This window comes from Terrapene carolina, unplaced genomic scaffold (assembly GCF_002925995.2).
Source record: "Terrapene carolina triunguis isolate 2854851 unplaced genomic scaffold, T_m_triunguis-2.0 Scaffold58, whole genome shotgun sequence".
NCBI classification, from domain to species: Eukaryota; Metazoa; Chordata; order Testudines; family Emydidae; genus Terrapene; species Terrapene triunguis.
The window spans coordinates 93,506,485-93,518,667 of record NW_020664409.1 but is presented as its reverse complement, the minus strand read 5'-3'; the positions used below and the strand labels follow the sequence as shown (position 1 = coordinate 93,518,667).

At 42.8% G+C, this 12,183-nt stretch overlaps 1 protein-coding gene across 2 annotated transcripts in view; it reads left to right on the top strand.

Annotated features, from left to right (window-relative positions):
* The first annotated feature begins 3,380 nt into the window (after positions 1-3,380).
* FBXO32 (F-box protein 32) overlaps positions 3,381-12,183 on the top strand; it is a 32,238-nt gene continuing 23,435 nt past the window's right edge. The window contains exons 1-3 of one of the 2 annotated variants that reach the window (XM_024205458.3): positions 3,381-3,633; positions 9,777-9,889; positions 11,745-11,794. In XM_024205458.3, coding sequence (XP_024061226.1) covers positions 3,518-3,633; positions 9,777-9,889; positions 11,745-11,794 — 279 coding nt within the window. In that variant the 5' untranslated portion in view covers positions 3,381-3,517. The remainder of the gene's footprint in view (positions 3,634-9,776; positions 9,890-11,744; positions 11,795-12,183) is intronic. The other variant, XM_024205459.3, reaches the window with a different exon arrangement.

The window sequence follows — 12,183 nt, the reverse complement described above, 5'->3', positions numbered from 1 at the left end:
TTCCACCGGATTTCAGCTAGACCAGCATCCAAACTGGCCAGCATGGGTCTGTACCATTGCCCTCACTTGGATAGAATCAGAGCTTCTTAGCTGTGAATAGTTCTGTTTTCGCTTCAATGGAAGGGATCATGCTTTTGCAGCCAGTGGCTTTGACTTCTATCCACACTGTTGCCACTAAGTTCTGAACGGCCATGGTATGTAGCATACTGCAAGCCATGAGTTCAGTTATGCACATGGATTGAGGGCTGGATTTTACTTTTTTTTCTGATCAAAACAATATTATAATAAGCTTATGTTTTAAGTTCTGGTGGGCCAGCTATTCTCAGGGACAGGTACAGTTCTGATAATATAGCAGTTCTCCTGGCATGCCACATCTAGAACTCAGAAGCACTTGGCATACCACCTTTCTCATTTTAATCAATGTAGTTATAATGGATTTATTACGCTGATACTATACCTTAAATCAGACAGCATATTGTCTGATCACAGCTCACGCACCACAGTTGGAAAACCGCAGAACGATTAACTATCACACATTTGTTATTTCCTTTTAATTAATTAAAATGTCTTTGTATTTAGCTACTATCCTTGAATATTAAATATTTTCAGAGTCATTTAAAAATACATTACAGATGAGTCTGAGCCTCAAAATTCAAATCTAAATGCAAAATAATTGACATGAGAATGGAATGGATCTTGTAGTATATATTGTTAGTTTCTGTCTCTATCCCATTCTAGAGCACAGATCAGACTTGCATGTAAGAGTTGCCAAATGATTCTCATTAAGAGGATGAACATATTTTCAGTGACATATGTCTGACCGACTTAACTTACTTGGCTGGGCACTGCAGCCAGTGACACCAAAATAACATACAGCTGGCAGTCTTTGTTCAAATACACCTAAATTAAATTTAACACCATTAGAAGATGTCCTCACCCTGGAGTAGGTTTAAGGTCATCTGCAAATCATTGCAGTGTTAATCACCCCCTTGGCCCTTACAAGAGTTGTATTCATTGTAATATATGTAGTTCCTCATTCTCCAAAGGCAAGTAATGGAAAACACACAAACTGGCAGGTCTCGAGGTTGATTTCTGTTGCACTCGATTTATTTGTAACATAGAATGGCTGATAAACATTTTCATGATTAAAAATGTACTTTGCCAACAAATTATTATGAGGGGGCTCAGAGCATCACATCTCACTTGTTGTTCTGCGTGCACACAATCCACACAACATAGAATCATAGAATTGTAGGACTGGAAGGGACCTTGAGAAGTCATCTAGTTCAGTCCCCTGCATTCATGGCAGGACTAAGTATTATCTAGACCCTCTGAGCCACATACGACAATCTTCAGAAGTTCGAGAGCCAGGGCACACTTGCCGGGAGCCGGGGGCTAGGGCTTCAGCCCATTCCTGCTGAAGCCCCGAGCCCTCGCAGGTGTGCCACACAGGGCTGAAGCCCCAAGACCCCCCCCCCGTTTCTGGGACACCATGTTGTTATAACTACTATTACAGTACTGCCCCTGCACAATCACATAGCAAAGCAGTCCCAGCCTTGGTGCACTTCCAATCCAAATAGAACAGACTGACAAAGGATTTTCCAGATGAGGACAGAGGTAGAGAGATTAAGGAAATCATCCAAGGTCACACAGGAAGTCTATGGCAGAGCCAGCAATTGACACCCCCCTCCTATTCTCCAAGCGCTAGGCTACTGCCTTAACAGCAAGACCATCATTCCGCCACGTACAACTGAGTCTCTTGCAAAGTCCCAGGATTTATTCTTGGGATGCAGAAGCAAAGCTACAGGCGTGGCTGACAAGAGCAGGGAAAGGGAGGGCCCTGAATGCAGGGTCTGTAAAATCTGTGTAAATACAGTGAAATGGGACGGGCCCCAAATCTCTCTCGATGGGTCTGGGTTCAGGGCAGACTTACAGTTGGTGTTTGGAGTTTTAAATGACTTGCTCAAACTAGTTGGTATTCAAGGTGTGATTTTTTTTTCTTAACTTCAGCATTCCAGCTTCCTCACTTGCAAACATTTCTTTGTGTAACCTGTGTGTGAGAGAGAGAGAGAGAGAGAGAGAGAGAGAGAGAACATAACAACTTCTCTAGCAAGTGTCAGTTGTTGCAATCCCACAAGTCAGCAGATAACTCAGCCCCCTCAGGAAAGGTTGACAATGTGACTTGGATTATGACAGCTAGGCCACTGCGGGGGTGTTTATCTCTCTCGCACACACTTATACAAGCGGCCTAGCTCCTTTATTTATTTATGTACCACAGAGCACTGAAGTGGAGTGAAACCATTCATCAGCGAATCAGACCACTTGCCTGCTTGGTACAGTTTAACATACAACAGCAGCTGTTCCCAACCTAGGGAGAAACATGGAACACCTGACAAACAACAATGCAAGGACAGTTATTCACAATTTTTTTTTCTATTGACACTTCAGATTCTTTTACTGGCAGAATTTCAAAACAAACACACACACAACCAGGAAATGCCAAGAGTACATCTTTTTGAAGATCAACAAATAGCAGCTAGGAAATTATTTCAAATCCACTGTTATTTAATTAAATTCATTCGCTAATGTGTTTATTTTCACTGATTTCTGTTCGGGGTGCTTGTTTTTTAACCAACATTCAAACAAATCATTATCTCTATAAAATAAACTCCCCTGGCTGGACTTTTTTTTTAATGTGTTCAAGTTCTGTTTATGATCATAGAGGTCAAGTTCTAGAGAAACAGCCCGGTCAGCTACCAAATCAAAAGTTCATTAATATAGATGACATACGCAAATTACTGGCACCGTCTGAAAATCCACACCGGAGCATGGGAAAATTTATTCTAAATTGTTATACCATCCTCCCACCGTCTAATATATTATTTAGCCCCCAAATCCATCCAATCTGCCGGTCTCTGTAGCTTTCTTCCATAGGTATCTAATCCCATAGCTATCTATCCAATCAATCTATTTAGCTCCCTGTAGCTCTGCATCTACGCAGCGTATCCATCCGTCCCATCAGTTTCTCTAGCGATCTATCTGCCCACCTTAGGAAATAAAGACTGCAACGCCTTGCGGAAGAAGAAGGGGGACCGGCTGGAATTAGATGGGATGTTTAGTGACAGACATTCATTTTTATTCTTGTTATTCACACTCGCTCTCGGCAAATTCAGGGACACTTGGCAGCCCAGCGAGCACAGAGGCCGGGTCTGAAGTTTCCACTGGGGATGGATTGTGCAACAAGCAGGAGGAGCCGAAGAAGACAGTCGCGAGCAATAAACAAAGCCACGTGTCTCCCCCCCGATCTAGGGGCCGGGCTAACGCCGCTCTTCCGGCAACAAAGAGCCCTCGGATAAATACAGCCGCGGCCGCTGCGAGGACACGGACACGGATCCGAGCGACGGTCGTACAACCCCCTCCCCCAGCCACGCAACTGGGGACCCCCCCCTCACCGGTGCGCCCCTTCCAGGCTCCGTAGGGACCGGGAAAGCTCCTTGGCAGAGCTCCCCGCGCCGCGATGCCTTTTCTGGGGCAGGACTGGAGGTCCCCGGGGCAGAACTGGGTGAAGACGGCGGATGGCTGGACCAGGTTCCTGGAGGAGAGACACAGCGGCTATGTCAGTGATATAAACAGGTGCGTGGCACAAAGATGTTGCACTAGGGGGAGGAGGGAGTTGGAAACGCTGCTGTTGAGCGGGGGGGGGGGGGGTTGTTGCATTCTGGTGGGTGGGGGGTTTATTATTATTATTTGGGGGGGGTGCGGTCTTTGCAAATATTGCGATGTCCCACTCTACAACGATTGTTTAAAAAAAGCCTGTTTTGCCCTAGGTGCCAAGCTGCCCGTTGTGTGCGTGCGCGCAATGCCTTTGTTTCTGTTTGTGTGCGTCATTAGGAGAAGGAAGCTCATTACCAGAGCTAAAGCCAAATACTAAGAAGCAGAGGGGAAAGGAACAGCTGGGCTGCATGGGGAGGGAATGGCCCGATGTGTCCGAAAGCTTCCTCGCTCCAGATGCGGGTTGCGCTTATCCGTGTGGTGTGTGTGAGTTCTGCTTGTTTAAACGGGCTAAGGTTTGGGAGACAACACGTCAATAAATTCCCAGACGAAACCTCATCCTGCTGCTTTGTTTTTTATTTTCTGCTTGTTAACTGTAGTTTCAGTAAAACTTAATTGTGGGTATTTAATAAGCAGCGCTGTTTTTAGAAAGCTGCTGAAGTCAGTAATATCTTGTCAGACCTCTGAGTTCACTGCAACGTTCCCGGTGAGAGCTGGAGAGTTTTGAAACACCAGACTACAGATGGTTGGTTGTTTTTTGTTGTGGGTTTAGGCTAAACATCTCCTTTGGCCAGCAGGGGGAGCTCTTTGGAGAGGGGGATCTAAATTACTCCACATTTGGCTGAGGAGCAGGAACTGGGTCTGGCAAAAGCCCGTCTTCCATTATGTCTGGTTAAAGTTGGCAATGAGCTGTCAGATGGTCTAAGATGGCTTCACTATGAGAGCCAGTCTTCCAATTTATTAGAGCCTTTGAAATATTTTTGGATGAGTGCACTGTATTAGCCTACAAGGAAAACCAGCAGAAAGTGTGGTTGTTTTTGAAGATTTTAACCGCTGGAGCCCTCATCTGCTTATTGTTTGTAAGGCATCACTCCTTTATCTCTGCGCTCCAAAAAAAAAAAAAAAAAGGCTAGTTATTTAATCTGAGGTTTAGTTATACAATCCTTTATTCTGTAGTAGGCACTGTGGCAACTATGAATACAGAGACCAATTTGGAGCACTTGTCCCACAGCAATTGAGTTACAAGCAATCCGTACTAATTTGAGTGGCTTCTGTAATTTCAGAGCATACCATATTTAAAAACTGAAATTAAACAAAATGTGCAGGTTCTGTTTTTAAACATTAGGGGACTTTGGTTTTTTTTTGTAAGCGTAACTGACGTAGCCTTGTTATGGCAAGCTCTCCTGGTTTATTGCTTTGGCATATACTTGAACATGGGCCATTAAACAGAGATCTGCTTTTTGTTCATTAGATGCTCGGATGCATGAAGATGTCTAGTCACTTTTAACTCTAAAAGTAAAGATACATGGTTTTTATTTTATAGCCATAAATGTAAAGCTATTGAAGGGTTAGGATCTCTACCTCTTCTTAATCTGTTTAATGGCCATTTTTCTTCTAAATAGGGGGGGAACTTTGGGCTCCCCACTTTAATGCTTCATGATCTTCCTATCCTCTGATGTTTGCAGCCTTTGGCACTAGTGACTTTTGTGCTCTGTCTGAGTGAGTAAGTTAAACTCCATTACCAACGGTAACACCAAGCAAAAGCATGTAAGGATAGTGAAGCACTGAAACGTCTGGAGCTTATTTATCCTGGAAGGGTTGGCTCATATACAGCATCTCACTGTCTGTGAGGTCCTCTCCTAGTTGAATAATCAAGGTCCAATGTAATTTGCAGGGTCATGTGGTCAGTCAGTGGCTCATGCCACTCTAGAACCCAAGATCTGCTTGGGTCTTGGGCCTTTCCTTTAGCTACTAAATCAGGCCTCCATGGATTTAAAGGAAAGATTGATAATCTACAGCCAAATTCACTATCTAAATAATTCACATTCACTGGAATTGTACCTGCTCATGTCAGGGCTGAAATTGGATCCAGGGTATTTACTGACTGAAAATTTTATCCCAGCCTCACCACCTTGACAGCATAGACCTGGGCCTGGAATCTTAAGACCTCTATTGTAGCCAATTTTGGATTATGTGGTGCCATTCTGTGGCGCAGCAGTGAGTCATCTGGTCTGCTGACGTTTCTGTGTTCCAGTAAAATAAGCATGTAAACAAAGATACAACTTCTGTTGAAGAGAGGGATTAGTAAGACTCTGACTCTGGCTAAACACATTGGGCCTGATTCTCCAGCTACTACATGTGTGCACTTACCATTGGGAGGTGCTTGTGTTCACCAGCTGCAGGACTTGGTCCAGTAAGTATATGGGCACTAGAGAGCTACTCCACTTCTCGCTGGCCACCCAAGTATGTGTGGTTCTGCCTTCTTATGAGAGAGTGAACAGTAACTTATGTCTGAGAGTGGGGTTGATCACATTTTTTGATGTGCTGTAATTTAGAAATATACATGGCAGCATCAACAAGTAAGCCCTGATCTTGGTTCATTGAGGACTGTGTCAAAACTACCATTGACTTCAGTGGTGCAGGATTGTGCCCTTAACAAGTGTCACTGAAAATCTTCTGAACCACTGCCAAACTGCCCCTGGAGAACTTCCAGGGAACTGCTTCCCTCCCTCCCCCTCTTTTTCCAGAAGTAAACACTTCCTAAGGCTTTCCAGTTCCTGAGTTTAAGAAATATGATACCCCTGAAGCCATTAATCCTTCACAGATCATAAATAATATTCTTCGTGGCTGAGTGGCTTGATTACACTGCATTCAAAGAAAACATCGGAAGGCAGGCAGTTAAGCTGGTTACAGTGTTGCATAGGTTGTAGGCAGGAAGACTTTGTTGCTACTTGTGGGGTGATGACCAACTGGCTTTGAAACAAGGGATTGGGCAGACCTTTCTTGCAAGGCCAATTCTTGTTTTTAAGGAGCACAGAGCGAGGATTGTGTAGGCTGATGACCTGGTCTGGAGATGAAACAATAGCATGCATTCGCACACACTGTCGTGATGGAAACGACTAAAGATGACTTGAAGGAAACATGATCTTGCTGTAAATTGCAAAAGGGAACATGATCTCTTTGCAGTGGTGGTTTTCATCGTACTTTTTTAACAAGCTTTTTAAAAGAAACTTTGGATTATAAACTATCAGATCGATATGTAAATAGGAAGAATGTCTGGACATGTAGAAATAACTGTTGTTAACTGCAAAATAATTAGATTGGTGCTGTTCTTAAATTCACTTTGAAAGAAAGGGTCTGATCCAGTTAACAACAGTTCCTCTTTAAAGTTCATCTAGTCCAGTATCCTGTCTCTGACAGTGGCCAGACCAGATGCTTGGCAGAAAGGTGCAAGAACCCCTTAGTAAGTAGATTGGCATGGGTGTAAATCTGCCCCATGCACTAGGTCTCAGCCACTAATGGTATAATAAAGGTTTCAGATTATAGAATCATCAGTAAATTCACAGTCAGGGTTGTTGAGATTTAAGTTTTAAATTGGGACTGAGATCCCTCTCTTTCACAGTTTAATTATTTGAATTTAATCTCTGAATCTGGCACAGTTATTCATCATAGGACAATTACATGTTCTGTGGAATTTGTTTTTAGTAAAGTTTTGACTTTTGTGCAGGAATTTTCTTAAAGTGCTCCCTTCTTGATATTTTATTCTGGCATTCTCTCACTTTTCTTTTAGTTCCTCTAGTTAAACCACAGTTACCACAAAATCCAAACTTCACACACACCTGTCTCCGTCTCTGACATAGACCACTTTTAACCTTCTAAAACCAAGTGCCTAGAGAAGTATATCCCTAATTCAGAACATCCTAATTGAGCTGCACCAGTAATACCCAGCGGAACTGCAAGTTCCGTCAGCTGTTTCCGTTTTCCAATGCTGCCAGCCTGACTCACTAGCTCCACTCCTTACAGAGGTAGGAAGCCAGGGAGGCAAGCTAGACAGCAGAGGATATAGAGGTGGGCTCCCAGAGAGGTGCTGCTGTAGGGGGCCATATGGATAAGAGTGGTTGTGGGGAGCAAGTAGAGTGAACAGGAGGGTAGAGAAAAGAGTGAAGATGTGTGGGGAGCCACCAATTATCCCTCCTTGTATCCCATTAATACCTCCATGTCCCCAGGCTCTGGGGGAGATCTTCATTCTCTCTAGCTCTAGTCCCAGTCTCGTGGATCCACTTATATGCACCAGACCAGAACACTCCTCATGTGCTTACTACAGGAAGACACTACCTCAGAGGCAGAGTCATTAGCTCTGTACAGTATTAGTCAGATGACTAAGAACTAGACTTCAGACTGTCAGAGCAAGGATCTGTCATGTAATTTGTCTGCACAGCCCCACATTCTCAGTGCCACTGCAGAAAAGCTGATAACTAACCTTCCATACATTACTGTGATCCACTGTCTTTTGTTAGTTATATATCCTTCGTCTACACTTGTTTTTGAGCAAGCTGATCTCTTTAAGTTACTTTGTTTTGCAGCAGAGAGAGGTGGGAGAAAAATTCTATCTTTATTGGGGCTTTTCCTTTTTATTTATCTAGCATCAGATATTTTAAAAATGTTATTTAAAAACTGGAACAATAAACAGCACACAAGTGCCCAGCTAAGGTTAAAGGTGAGCTTGGTAGGAAGGGAAACAGCTTAACTATTTAACATCATACCAAAAGGGACTGCTTATGTGCACACATCCAGGAAGCTCTCAGTGCAGTCTACAAAGCAGTAGATTGGAGCATTTTTTGAGCCCCCAGGAGTGTAATGAGATTGGCCTCTCTCTTGAAAGAGGAAAGCAAGAAACAGGTACTTTACAGGCCCGTATAAGTGTAACTGAAGCCAGTGATGATAAAACCGAAAACACAGGACCAGACTTTCAAACCAGGCCCCTCCAGTACAGATCTCCTTCTCCTCCTTTCTAGGAGCCTGGAGAAAGAAAGGACGCTCTTTTTTTCACTTCTATTTCCAACCCCAGAGTCCCCTGATGTGATGCTTCTCTAGCTGTTCTGTAGCCACCTGATTCCTGCCAGGATGTGTGTGTCTCTACAACTCTCGCCATCACCCGCAATCCTCCCATTATATAAATGGCTTCAGTGCAGTGTCACCTCTGCTGCTGCTGCTCACAGCTCTCCCTAGCAGCAGGAGCATCTGCTGCCTTTCCCTGCTCTCCACAGGATTCTGAACAACAGCAATGAAACTGACCAGAGTCTTCTCAGTTTCACTCTGCAGCTTGGCAGTGCTTATTCAGAGTTAGGCAAACATCATTGGGCTTTGGATCAAGCTCTTAAAGTCAGTGAGTCTTTTTCCACTGACTTCAGTGAGTTTGGGATTATACTCTTAAAAGGAAAAAGAAAGAGCTCTAGGTCCCTTTGTCAGATATTATACATTCAAACAAAAAGAAATGCACAGCCTTTCTAAATGCAGGAAGGGGAAAAATACACTCTGGCCACAGATCCCAACCCTTCATACATATCACCTACTTGTCTACAGACTCTGGAAGACAGCCACCGAAACATGAGTCAGGATTGTGTTATCTTTGTATTCATAAAAGTTAAAAGTTATGGTTTGTTTGTTTTTAATTAAAGCTTAGTTTTCTCCCCAGCCCTTCCAGTAATTGGCAGGAAAAGCTTCCTACTCACAACTACATGGTGGTTTCTTCAAGCACTCTGGTTATACGCCTTCATAGGTGTGCATTGTGCTTTATAAAACCTAGCATACCCCTGCGGGAAGGAGTTGCAATCTAAGTTAGGTAGAGCATATGGTAGGAATTGATGACATCAGACAAGCAGGCAGAGGTAAAAGGAAGGACAAGAGTGCTCTACTACAAGGTCATGAAGTTGATTGTGTAACATGCTTTGGGTGTGCTCCTATTCACTATAATTATGTATATAATCTAGCACAAGAATTGGGTGGGTGAGGTATTTGAATGTTTTATGGGAAAAGGTCTTCATTATTGGACTCTAAAACTGCTTATAGTTTTCTATAGAACAGCACTAGAATGAGCTGTTTAACAGCAAACAAACATGGGTTCCTGGAACCAGATATGTGGAAAGAGTAAAATATAGTTCTTACAGTAAAAAAGTTCCCCAGACCAAAGAATAAACAGACTCTCTGCCTTGTGTCATTCACAGTTACTGCAAAAAGGAGGATTACAACAAGGAGAATCTCTTCAACAGCATGAACTATGATGTTGCTGCCAAGAAGAGAAAGAAGGACCTGCTGAATAACAAGACAAAGATCCAGTGTAAGGCAGCAAATGGGGGACTTTTAAAACCAAAGTTGCTTGAGGATGATTATAAAACACACACACACACATATATAATCTCTCAGAAAGTGTATGAGACACTTGTGTGTGCTGCAGCACCTCCAGAAGTCTCTTGAGAGTCTCTGCACCCATGTTTGACCTAAGTAGAGAACTTGGATACATTTTAATATGAAGATATATGCCTGTATTATGAATCCCTTCTCCAAGTGTTTGTACTTGTTGTGTTCAAATTTTTGTCATTTGTATTTGGCAGAGGGAGAGTAATTTTTTCCTATGGCACATTCAAGTGAACCAGTTCCAATTTTTTCCCTCCTATAGACTTTCTTGTGTACAACAGATTGAATTCATTCTCCTGTCCACATATGCACTTAAAACCCATTTATGTTAATGGCGGTTCCAAGCCTGAGTGTGAATTCTGATCCTACCTCTGCTACACAAAATGCATGCAAAATGAAATCTAGGATTCAGACTCGCTCTCAATAGAGGACGGTTTGAACTCTGTTATATGCACAGTTAAGACCCCTATCTCTCAGTTGGCTTCATGTGGTTGGATCCATGGTATTCTGCACAGACACAAGGGTCTGTGTGGATCTAATTGCAGGATTGATACCTAAATGTAATGCATGTGAAGGCTACAAACATCAACATACACAGAGAGGAAGTGAAATAGGTTATGATTCTCACTGTATTATTGGCTCACTATGCAACCTCCAGGATCTTTTCAACAGCTGATGTGAGACTTTAGTCCTGGATATGATTGTAGTTAAATGTGCAATGTGAAGAAGTTGTTACTGTGACAGTCTTTGGCCAGATATGACCTTAGTCACTGCCTTAAATGGAGTGATTCAGGATCTGCACTGGTGTCCACGTGTAACTTTTGTTTCCAGACTTGAGTGCATATATCTTTGCATTCAGTTTCCTCTCTGTGGAAATCAAGTGTGTGTTTCTGGGAATGGGGGGAAGTGGGGGAGCTTTTCATCTCTAATAATGTTAGTTGATAAATGGCTACTGTGTAATACACTGAATGTCCTAGTTCAGTGAGGTGAATGGGATGGGAGAGGGCTGCGTGGGTTCCTATTTCTTGGATCAGCTATTATATAGCTGGAGATATCTTTCTGCACGGTTGGGTTAACAATACAACAGCATGATGTGTGTTTGGGGGGAAGGCGGTGGTGTCACACTAGGGAGGAGAGGAAAGGTGTTTATAACGCCTCTTTTTCAGAGGGCTGAAAGGGAAGCTTTTGGGAAGGGACCTCCCACAAAACATGGAATGTTTCAGGCCCAAATGAGATTTTTGCTTTTCTGTTTAGAAAGGATTATGCAAGTGATGAAACCCATTTCTAATGGAACTGCCTATATAATTCTAACTCTAGCACTCGCTGTTATAAACACTATAGTGACTGTTAGTCTAGTGTCTTATGACACGTTAATCCAAACTCTGTAACTGAGGTAATGAGTATTTAATGAAATCAATAATAACAAACTCTGGCTGTCAGCCACGCTTATTGTCAGAGAGCAAAGAAAACAAGGGGCTGTATGTTCACAGCATATAGATTAAATATCTACAGTCTTGGACTGTGTCACTGAAACACAAATCTTTTCTAGGATCCTGGCTGTTGCCTTAGATAAACGAATGTTGAAACAAAGCAATTCATTGATGGTCTGATTCTGATCTGTGTTACACTGGTGTAAATCGGAAGCAACTCCAAAAGGGTCAGTGGAGTAGTGCCATTATAGAACTGTTGTGAGAGTAGAACTGGGCTTCATCTTTCTGCAAAGTTAGGTTTTTATTATATATAAAATAAGTGAAGAAAATCTGTCTTTGTCTCAACAGATTTCCATCAAGAAAAATGGATTTATGTCCACAAGGGAAGCACAAAAGAAGTAAGTACCCACTGTTTTATTTCCCCCATACCATTTGTCCAAACAGCGTTTTTTATGGGGCCAAATCCTCAGGTGGTGCAAATCAGCAGAGCTCCGTTGAAATAAATGGAGCTGTGCTAATTTATACCACCTGAGGATCTGGCCTATGATTACTATTGCAGTAGTGACTACAAGCCCCAATTAGGGCTACATTGGGCTAGTCTCTGTACATATTTAAAACAAAAAGATGATGTTGTTTGCTTGCTTTTACCAAAATCTAGTGGTAAACTAAGCAGCAACACAACTGCAGGCTTTCCCACAGGTAAGTCCTAGCAAGAAAAGCACTGCAGTTCAGCAGCACAGGTGTGTGTGTGTGTGTGTGTGTGTGTGTGTGTGTGTGTGTGTGTGTG